General features: G+C 42.5%; 1 protein-coding gene across 3 annotated transcripts; it reads left to right on the forward strand.

The window, feature by feature from the left end:
- The first annotated feature begins 6,270 nt into the window (after positions 1 to 6,270).
- prpf38b (pre-mRNA processing factor 38B) lies at positions 6,271 to 11,408 on the forward strand. Of its 3 annotated transcripts, none has more exons than XM_079529970.1 (7): positions 6,271 to 6,765; positions 7,407 to 7,475; positions 7,596 to 7,747; positions 7,865 to 7,925; positions 8,586 to 8,603; positions 9,457 to 9,701; positions 10,235 to 11,408. In XM_079529970.1, exons 1-7 carry the CDS (start codon positions 6,523 to 6,525, stop codon positions 10,953 to 10,955), a joined length of 1,509 nt encoding a protein of 502 aa, XP_079386096.1. In that variant the 5' UTR covers positions 6,271 to 6,522; the 3' UTR covers positions 10,956 to 11,408. The 3 variants fall into 3 exon arrangements, with proteins under 3 accessions (XP_079386096.1, XP_079386097.1, XP_079386098.1); XM_079529972.1 differs by having other exon boundaries at positions 6,747 to 6,765; positions 7,407 to 7,486; XM_079529971.1 differs by lacking the exon at positions 8,586 to 8,603 and having other exon boundaries at positions 6,272 to 6,765.
- Positions 11,409 to 11,416: the final 8 nt, after the last annotated feature.

The following is an 11,416-nucleotide window of genomic DNA, read 5'->3' on the forward strand; positions in this document are numbered from 1 at the left end:
TAGCTCTATGGTCCAGACGAACCAGTGATATACAGTATTCTAACCAACCATACTGCCTCCCGTGTGCATTCTCCAGCTCCAAGCCAGCCCCAAGGCCTCCGTGTCTTCTTGGACTGCTTGACCAACACGGCCACCGTATCGTGGGACGAGGCCTCACTGGCAGAGATGTACACAGTGACGGCCGTGGGTGGAGACCACACCACAAACTGCACTACTTCCACCAGCACCACCTGCATGGTGGATGATGACCTGGCCTGTGGTGTCCTCTATACGTTCTCCGTCACCGCCACCAACAGCCTGTGTGACAGTCGTCCTAGTTCCACCATCCAGTTACAGACAGGTAACATCCCCACAGAACTCAGCTTTCTCTGCACGGAAATATACACATGAACACACACGGAAATATACACATGAACACACACGGAAATATACACATGAACACACACGGAAATATACACATGAACACACACGGAAATATACACATGAACACACACGGAAATATACACATGAACACACACGAAATATACACATGAACACACACGAAATATACACATGAACACACACGAAATATACACATGAACACACACGGAAATATACACATGAACACACACGAAATATACACATGAACACACACGCGCAAACACCAATAGACTAGATGCTCTATATCAGTGGTTCCCAAACTTCTCAGGTCGAGACTACGTGACAATAGCAGATCTACAAGCTCATAACGTGTCGCTTCGCGCCACGTTGTGACCTTGTAGATCGGCTATTTTCACTACTTTCACTACTATTTTCACTACTACTATTATTATTTTTATTTTATTTTTGTATTTGTTTCTTTTGTTTTGTTTATTTTTTTAATGTTTTAAATATATATATTTTTTAAATGTAGGAAAATAAATTTAAATTTTTACTTGAGTCGTGACCCATACACATTTTGGAAACAGTGCACTATAGAGTAGAGTCAGTAGAGTCAGTAGACCATCCTTTTAAGTGTTTCTCTTAGAAAAGCAAACTTCAAACGTGTAGATCTTCTTCCCTTTAGCTCCATGCCAACCAGTCAACCTCTCAGTTGAATACAACTGTGCCAGCCTGTCTGCACTACTGTCCTGGACTCCCGCCACTGATGATGATGTGGAATACCTCGGCTGTGCCCAGGATGACAGCGGCAACATGCTGTGCTGTGACAGCTTGGACACAAACTGCACCATAGAGAGTGTTCAGTGTGGAATCTATTACAACTTCACTGTACTGGCCTCAGATGGGATATGCAACGGTTCTGTCAGTGACACAATGCGGATGGGAACAGGTAGACAATCTAACAGTTGATCTTGCTTCTCAAACACTTGCTGGGCCATTCAATATGTTTCATTTTATAGTTTAGAAACTGATATTTTGACTGGATTATGCAATATTCACACTTTCCATCCAAAAACCTTGATGACAGCTGATGTACCGTATTAACGGCGCGACGCGTGTTTAATCACCCTGAAGGTGATTTATCTATCAACAATGACCACCGAGCCATACATTATCCCGCTACTTAATACACAAATTAATAAATTGACCCAAAAGTGACAACAAAACATTTCCTTGCTTATGATAATTAAAGTATTCCAAGTTGGCCCCGCAGACTGAGCGCAACAAGTCGCCTCGGAAACAAGGAAGTGAGTGTTGATTAAATGGAAAAACAAATTGGGTACTGCATTGTCTATTTCTCGCTTCAAATGTTTTCAAAAACATTCTCAAAAGCATGTTGTTTAGTTAAATGACATTGTGTGTTAGTTTACATGGCTGTCATGTTGGGTACAGCATAAAATTCAAGCAGCGCAGCGGCTGCATCCAGGTGCTCCGAGCCTTTGATTAGACATCAGTCTGTTATAGAGCGGAAAATAACACACCACTGAATTTGACGATTGACCAATCAGAATCAAGCATTCAACCAAGCCGTGTAATAATAAGTAATAACCACTCTCTCCTTTAGCTCCCTGTCCTCCAGACAGTGTACAGGTTCGGCTGTTGCCACATCGGTTGCTGAGCCAGATTCTGCGTTTCAGCTGGACAGAGGTCCCCTGTTCAGATGTCCAGTACCTGCTGACCGTGACGGGAAGTCTTTATGGAGACAACGAGATGTTGTTCGACCTCTCGTCCGCTTGGACAGCCTCGACTGCCTATGAGATTCCCCTGCCCTGTGGTTCATCTTACGTCTCCAGTGTGGGAAGCAGGACCTGCGGTGGCAACAGCGCCCGATTAAGGACTATCAGCGGAACTTCAGGTACCACCGGTGCATTGAGGATGTACACCGTGTGTTTTAGCTGTTGTTCAAAAGCCTCTTTGTGCATTTATGGATGGATTGTGCTGCTCAGGCAGATTTATCGCTCATATTATTTACTTATCATATAACATCCATTCCACTCTCTCCACAGCTCCTTGTCCTCCAACAGGAGTGACGTACAGCGGTGACATCTCCTCTGCCACAGTCTCATGGAATGCTTCCGCACATGCCATCACATACAAGGTGTATGATGACAGCGTCCCGCCAAAGTCCTTGATGTGCAGCACAGGCAGCCTGACCTGCTCCATAACCAATATCCAGTCCAGTCACCTGGTCGTCACAGCCAGCAACGAAGGAGGGGAGAGTGGAGGAACACGTGTCACATCTGGTACGCACCTTTGTTCACATTCATGTTAAGAATGTTTCTTAGCACTGGCCCTCCCTGGTCCTGGGGATGAGATCTGCTGTTTCACAATATATCACTTAAACAAAACAAAAGTCAAATAGCAAAACTTATGTGATTCTCTGTTCTCTACACTCACAAAGATGATCTTTGACTGTGACACATCTGTTGACTGTTGACTGCGTCGTTGGCCATGGACATCACCTGTAAACCTCAGGTACTGGTGCTGTGGAAGGAAAGAGCTTCATCTTCACTGACCTGCTGAACCCAGATGAAACCTGAACCCAGGAACCTACTTCAATGCTCTATGTGTTAAAACAGGTTAAGGGGGGTCTTCTGAAGATCAGCTGTGTAGAATAAGGAGATCTCATTTACAGTTTGCAAATAGTGCAGTGGTACGATTGGTGCTAAAAAGATAAAACAAAAAGCTCTAAGGGCTTGTTTCAATTGTGGTCCTGTGTAATTGATTCTTCGAGACATTTAAATACATACAATATCATACAGGACCTCATCAACACTAGTCGCAATTAAACATATTGTTTGTACAGTAAACAGTTGACCGGGGGTCATTTCTGATGATTAGATTAGACTTTAGTACTATTAAATTGAAGACAGAGAGGTGTTCCTTTATGGCAGTGTTTCAGAAACCAGAATGGTTGTGTAAGCATCCGTTAAGATCCCAAAGCCAAGTTTCCACAACATGTCTCAAGGTTATATAGAACAGCGGTTCCCAAACTTTTGAACCCTAACCCAAAAGAGAAATCAGATGTTTGCTCGGGTGAAAATAGTGAAAATAGCAACAAAAAAAAGAAAAAGAGAGAAGAATTTGTTTTCTAATTTATGGAATTACTTGATTTAATGTTTTTTTTTACTTTTTTTTCATTAAATTCTTTAGAAAAATCATTGCATTTGTTCCTAATTTATGATCAATTTAGCATTTCTTTGGATTTCTTTGGGGGGGGGGGGGGGGGTGTATTTAGAAATAATAATTAAAATCTAAATGTAGGAAATGAAAAATAAATATAGCCCCCCACTCATGAGTCAAGACCCATAAAAATGCGTCCACGACCCACAAATGGGTCCCTACCCAGTGTTTTGGAACCAGGGATATAGAATATCTATAGAATATATATATTGGGATTTAACCACAAGGTGTAAACATTAGGGTTAGGGTTGTAGATCTGTTCCAAATATACGCACAAGGAATTTTCCTCTATGCTTGAAGAAAATAAAGTATATAATTAATTACGATATATGTGGGTAAACAGTGTGAATGTTTTATATTTGTGTGTTTTCATACTTTTATACAATTCTGTTTTGCAAATGTAGATGTTATAAAAGAAGTCTATTCATAAAAAGTCATATCAGGCAGTGTTTTCCAGGTGCAGAATGTGATTATGAAGTGTTTAACTTTGACATTGTATATTTAACAATATTGAAATGTACTCCAATAAAGCAAATGAAAAATATGTAAATTTGTCATTCTCTCATCAAAAATCGTTGACATTATGCCGTTTTGCCCTCAGTGTCCGATAGAAGCGTTTTTCATAGTCTAATATTTTCGGTGAAGAGCAAACCACCGCTCTCCCCAGCCCTTCTCTCTGTTTTTACTCACCACCGCTCCATGTTATATTACAGCTCCAGTGGTCACCTCACCACCGCAAATCCAGACTATGAATAGGCCTAGAAATTAGTGATGCACCGAATATTCGGCTGCAGAAAATGGCTAAAAATGCATTTTCCGCCTATTCGGTTTTGGCCTGGAAAGGCAGAAAATATATCACCGAATAGTGTATGCAATTAATGCATTCAAAAGAGCTGAATAAATGTTTTATGGACCCATAATAGTTATTATTATTTAAGTTAAGGTACGGCCATGACAGCAATGGTAGGAAAAAAGATATATAATATTAATCATATTCGGATATTCAGTATTCGGTTTTCGGCCAACTGTTTCCTGTATTCGGTTTCGGCCAAGAGTTTCCCTTTCGGTGCATCCCTACTAGAATTAACCACCCCCAGGTACTAACGTATAATTAGTTTTTCTCTGAATTTTTTTATTTTGAAACCTAAAATGAAACAACAGAACACAGGCCGGAAAAGCTTGCCCCAGCGGCATTCTGCCGCGTGGGTGGAGCTTCTTTTCCATCCACCAGCTGTCTAAAAACAAAAACCCGGAAAAGATGCCGGCAGACAGCGGAAAACGGCCGTGCCTGTCTGCCAAGGTCTGGCAACAGCTATAGATAGTAGGGATGTGCCGATGAGACATTTTGTCCGATATCGATATCCGATATAATTAATTGCTGTTATGGCCGATAACCGATATTACCGATGTCAATATGATCTCATTCTGTATTGAAATATTATAATTTTGACCATTCTGAAAAATACATGTAACAGGGTGTCTGCACTGCATGCTTAGGCAAGTCAGATTTAACTTTAATACCTTTATATTTAATATTGTGAGCTTGTAGATCTGTTCAATCTGTTACTTTGGGCTTGTTTATCAAATTATCTGTAAAGACAGACCGATTAATCGGAACGATTAATTAATCGGTCTGATTGATTAATCGAACCGATGCCGATTAATCTAAAAACAACTAAAATTGGCCGATACCGATGTGTTTGCCGATTAATCTCCCATCACTAATAGATAGATATCATGCACATAGTATTATGATTGATTGAATACCCAAGTGCTTGTGTAGGCCTACTGAAATTTAGTGTAATCTAACATAGCCTACATGATTAGGCCTACCCTTTTCCACCAAGATATATAAATAGTAGTAGGCTACTACTGACTGCTGCTAAATTATCCTCACAGTAGTGAGTCAGGAGGTATTTATATCTGAGCTTGTATTTCGAAAATAACTGGCCTGCCTGATACCTTACATAACGTTACGTAGCCTATACTCTCTAGTACAGTTGGTCGAATACATAGGTTGAATGAAGAATGACGTACAAGTTACGTTTTGTTTTTTGCACTTACCGCTCCAGCGACAGAATCCCATAGCATGTAGGGACGACCGCGCTGTGATTGGATAATTATGGAGGCCAGCAAACCGCTGAAGATTCCGATAGGTAAAAACGGTCGCTTGACAACCACCTACCCAATCACGTCGCGACCAGTGCCGTCCACCACTGTCTCTACGGATGATGGGATATCCACTACCACCAGTGTTGCCATGTACACTTATTATAAGCGACTTTGGGCTTGTTTACTGTGAAGTTGCTTATAATAGTTGCGGGTTTTTTGGGCTTGTTTCCTAGTGTTGTTTAAACGAGGGTTTCATTTTCAAGACAAGCAGCCCACATTAATATAGATTTGTCTGCGGACCCCCATCAGAAAATATACCCCCATACAATATTTGTGTTGTTAAAATGTTTTAAATTACATTTTTCTTTAAAAAAAAATGTGAGCAAATAGCATATGTATGTTACATACCGACACCATCCATACATGTGTTGTGCAATGTACACTGTAGTTTGTACCCGGTTTGTACATGTTAAAGGAGAATGGCGAAGGGTTCGCTTCTTTTGGACTTGTTTTCGTAGACCGGTTTGCTTGCTTCTCTCGCTAAACCTGGCAACATTGCTCCTCCACTACTCCAGTGCAGCATCCGCCGCGTTGTTGACGCTACCTCCTCTTCAGAACAGAGAACAACCACCATCTATTTTTACGACGGCGGGAAGTCGGGAACAATTCATTGATCGCACACACACGTTAATTAAACAACGTCCCCTCGAGATTTCCGACACCCTCGACGATTGAACATCGATGGGGTTCTAAATCGGAGCTACAGCGGACAGTGGAAGCTTTAGGAAGCGGCGTGGCCCGAGGTGGATGATCCATCCATACAGCCACACAGTAATGGCTAACGTCGGGAGTCAGCAGATAGCACAGGCCGTTACCATTAGCAAGCCGCCCGGCGCTAAACATGGTAACGTATTGCCCCTGTGGGGCAACGAGAAGACCATGAACCTGAACCCGATGATTCTCACCAACGTGCTGTCCTCCCCTTACTTCAAAGTGCAACTGTACGAGCTCAAGACCTACCACGAGGTTGTGGACGAGATCTATTTCAAGGTAGCACAAGTGCTAGCTGGTCGACATCATCTCCCGCTCGGCTAGTTCATGCTAGCTAGCATGCTAACGAGGTGGTGTTGTTTGTTAAATGCAGCTAATGGTTAGCAACCAAAATTACAGTATAACTATAGGGAAGGAAGAATGTGATGTACAAAACCCTAGATTGGCAACTATATTCGTGTATGTTATGTAACGTTATTGTGTGTGTGTGTGTGTGTGTGTGTGCGCGCGTGCGTGCGTGTGCGCTGCACATAAAAAAAACCTGAGGTCCAAGTCTAGTTAGCAGGCATATAAACTGTAAAAAGAATGGTCTTCCTTTAAAAAAATAGTGTTTTATTATTTTTCTATTTATATCGTCTTCCTGGGTGCATCTGTGTTTTTTCTTAACATGTTAAAGGCAGTGGTGATAACAGTCTGTTAGCATAATGACAATCTGTCTTGAGAGATGAAAGAAACGTGAATCAACGATGATTGCTACACTCAACATGATGCTTTGTTGAGTAGGCAATATTGTACGTTGAATGCTGGTTTCTTTATGCTGTAGCCTCTAAGGCACAGGTAGTTTTGCTTTCACAGTCAACGATAGATTGCATCTTTGCAGCCTGTTTATTACGTAAATGTAATGATTCCCCACTTCACAGGTGACTCACGTCGAGCCTTGGGAAAAGGGTAGTAGAAAGACTGCGGGCCAAACTGGAATGTGCGGAGGGGTAAGTTAGAAGTACGTGCTTTCTGCCCTTGCTCCAAATTTTTATTTGTTTGGGGATACATTAAGATTAATTAACCCCAAAGTATTATCAAACTCATGATCCTTTTGACATTTTTAACAGGTGCGTGGAGTCGGGACTGGGGGTATTGTTTCGACCGCCTTCTGTCTACTCTACAAACTGTTCACCCTCAAGCTGACAAGAAAGCAGGTGATGGGCCTGATAACTCACACCGACTCGCCCTACATCAGAGCACTTGGCTTCATGTACATAAGGTATTGTGCTTTTTACGTTTTGGAATAACATTACCATGTCCACTTTGTACTCTTGAATGTCCTTTTGGTTTCATTGGTCATGCATGCTCATACGCCGCTGCTCTTGTTTCCAAACAGATACACTCAGCCCCCTCCAGATTTGGTGGACTGGTATGATGGCTTCCTGGATGATGAGGAGGTATGTCGCCACGGGTAATAATTTAACATTTCTTCTTATATCAAGTGTAACAACACAGGAATTGCATGACACCATGTTTCAAAGCTGTCCCCACTCCCACACCGTTGTGATGCTCATAGCTGATTTTTCACCTTTGCCTTCATTTGGCTTAATTGTCCCCCAGTTCCAGTCCTCTAAAGTCGAGTAGTTAGTTACTTGCTCACTACTGCAGCACTGCTGTTTTTCTTACCAGGGTAAGTAATAAGTACATACGTGATGCAGAGTACATTTTATAAGCCAATGTGATCTGAATTGATTAATTTAATACTTTATTAGACATGTAAACAGCACAAGGTACAGTCAGACATTTGAGCTAAAAGGATAACACAAAGTCCTGGGGACTTGTTTTCATTGTGGTCTTATAAATGAAGGCATGCCCACTTGACTGTCTTTGACAATATATCAGGACTTGTTGCACAACACTATACTTGTATCAAGCATACACATAACGGACATCTCACTCACAACTATTACATTTATTTTGTTTGGTTTATTTATGAAAGCTAATTTGAATACCAGGCTGTTGCAACCAGGCCTAATTTCATGTTCTAATGCAATATATTTGAACTGATCATATGCCGATCCTACCCAACTGGCTAATTCCCCTGTTCTTTTCTTTAGATGCCCAATGTGCAGCAGGTGAATTGGATATTGTATCTCAGCACTGTTGGTTTGCGTGTGTGAGTTCAAAACGGCTGTTCTCTACCATATACAAACTGATTTACTGTTCAACTGGTGTGCAATTACCTATCTGCTCCAATCTGTACTTACACTGTGGGCTAGTTTTTCTACATAGCAGCTGTCTAAATGGGTCATTTTGCTGGAGCGAGAAGAAGGAAGACATGGTTTTCCCCATCCCTTCTTTCTTTGGCAGAATGGGGTTGTCTTTTTGAATGCACGCCCCTTCCCTTCATTTCTGGTGTTACATTACCGGAAGGATGGACCTTGAATAAAATATACTAGAATATTTAACCATCACTATAGACAAATCCACGGAGCGGTGCCCTGGTACACCGCATTTATGACTGCGTCATTACTGTAGGTGTACCATTAAGCGCAGCTTTAGTTTACACCTCAGCACTGATTAGCTACACCTGGCATTTGTCTGGTGTATTTTGGGTATGTCATAATGGGCAAAAAAAAATCAGATCTACTAGATTCACTTTTTGTTGCGGTTTTTGGATTAGTGCCCACTTTGTAAATACAGAGACCGGGGACAGCCAGCCAGTCAGTTCAGATAAGACGAAACGCTTTGGCCGTTATATTTCTCTTTCATGTAGAATTTACACTGCATATTCTTTATTGAAGTATGAAATATTAAGCTAGATGAACAGAGGTGAAGGTTCAGTACTTGGTCATCACACATTTGGATTCAAGGCAAGAATTGATCGAAAAGGGAACCAGTGAGCTTGGTTGAACAATTACTTTTGTGTTTGCTGACGTCTTTATAGTAAGTTTCACATGGCTCATCCTTGTCTTCTCTATCCCCCAGGAACTTGACGTAAAGGCCGGAGGTGGCTGTGTCATGTCTATCGGGGAGATGCTGCGCTCCTTCCTGACCAAACTGGAGTGGTTCTCCACTCTGTTCCCCCGTATCCCGGTGCCTGTGCAGAAGATGATCGACCAGCAGATGAAGGCCCGACCTCGCAAGGTCCCCGAGAAGGAGGTGCAAGAGGAGGAGGAGCAGCCCGTAGCTATGGAAACGGGGAGGCCAGCAGAGCGCCCCCACCGCTCCAGGTAACCCACAAAATAACCGATTGAGAATGAACATTCATAACCTAGAAAACAAAAATATACACTCCTTTTCTTCACGCACCTGATGAGAACATGGGACATTTTCATTGTAAAACAAGCATCATTTTAATTGGACTTGACATCATGGAAGCAAAGGATTAATCATGTAATATTTATGAAAGACTGAAAAAGAGAGATGAGTTGTCTCAGTTTCAGAGGCAGATTTAGTGGGAGCACAGATTTTATTGCACCTGTTGGGGCATAACCATGCCCAATTCAAACCCAATATCAAGAAAGTTTACAAAACTTTAAGAAAGGACAGAAATTTGGAAAATAATTTCTAATTATTCAGATTACTGAGTCTTGGAAATAGCTCCAATGGAAGATAGTGTTCGCCATGCATTGCACTGGATTGCATTTTATGACTGTACAGAAATAGGTACCACCGTCATATTGAGTTGGCTTGACACCAGACGGCGGTAGCAATAAATTAATCCGTATGGACCACTCTTACTAATGTTATCCTCTTCCATCAGGACTCCCAGACGGACACCAAGCCCCAGGAAATCGCCCAAACGGTCGAGGAGCAGAAGCCACCACCGTGAACGAGAACGCCACGGTCCCAGCTTTGACCGCGAGCTGGAGAGGGAGCGTGACAGACAGAGAAAGGAGAGGGAAGGTACTGGTAAGGAGAGGGAAGGTACTGGTAAGGACAGGGAGAGGGTGGAGAAAGGAGGGGACAGAGAGAAACGGCGGTCACGCAGCATAGAGAGGAACCAAGATCGTCGAGAGCGCCGCAAAAGTCGCAGTGGCAGCCGGGAGCGAAAGATCGAGCGCAGAGACAAAGAGAGGGACGGAGGGGAGAACGACAAGAGCAGGAAGAAGGACAGGGATCACCATAAAGATCATAAAGGCAGTGACAGGGAAAGGTCCAAGGACAAGAAGAGCAGGGTGGAGACTGACGAACGCAGACACAAAGACGACAGGGAAAGGCACAGGGAGGAGAAAAAGGCCAAGCTCTCCAGCCGGAGTAAGAGCAGAGAGAAGAGGCACAAGGGCAGCAGAACAGAAGGCCCAGAGGAGAAGAGCAGGAGAAAGGAGGGTAGTCCCAGCCGAGAGAAGGACAGGGACAGAGAGGCAGAACATCGCTCTCACAAACGCAGCCGCAGCAAAGATAAGAGCCATCGGCAGCGAGAGTCCAATAACGAGCACGGTAAACACAGTGAACGCCCAAGCATCGACAAAGCATCCCCTTAATGCAATATAATTTTCTACGCCCCCTGTTTCTCTCTTTCTCTTCCATTTCTACTCGATCGTAGGCTGTCACTTGTGTTGAAGGAGCTGAAATGTTAGCACGACAAAACACCTGTATGTCTACTTTGGCCAATGCAATGTTTTGTGTTGAATTTCTATGCCTTTCTCACCTCTCTTACTCTAGACCATTGTTAGTCAACGGATTTGAAACGAAAGGCATTTTAATTTTCTAATGGCTTGTTTGTTTTTGGGTTTGTTAATTTTGTTTTCACCCTTGAAGTTTCTTGGCTTTGTACATAAATGGATCTGAATGTTTAAATCCTCTAGAGCAGCCTGTGGGGGATCAGTTTGTACCATGCAGTGAGCCCTGCTGACATTGTGTTATTGTGACATTGGGTATTGCTCTGTTGTATTTTGTTTTCTAATAAAAAAAATGAAAAAACCAATGAACTTTTACGTAAAGA

The sequence above is a fragment of the Electrona antarctica genome (genome assembly GCF_951216825.1).
Source record: "Electrona antarctica genome assembly, chromosome: 19".
Classification (NCBI taxonomy): Eukaryota; Metazoa; Chordata; class Actinopteri; order Myctophiformes; family Myctophidae; genus Electrona; species Electrona antarctica.

Bases quoted from the DNA above. Each gene is read 5' to 3' on its own strand.
- prpf38b (XM_079529970.1), top strand. From the start codon at position 6,523: ATGATCCATCCATACAGCCACACAGTAATGGCTAACGTCGGGAGTCAG. The intron at 6,766-7,406 runs GTAGCACAAGTG...CCCACTTCACAG, and splicing joins TGGACGAGATCTATTTCAAG to GTGACTCACGTCGAGCCTTG. The intron at 7,476-7,595 runs GTAAGTTAGAAG...CATTTTTAACAG, and splicing joins AAACTGGAATGTGCGGAGGG to GTGCGTGGAGTCGGGACTGG.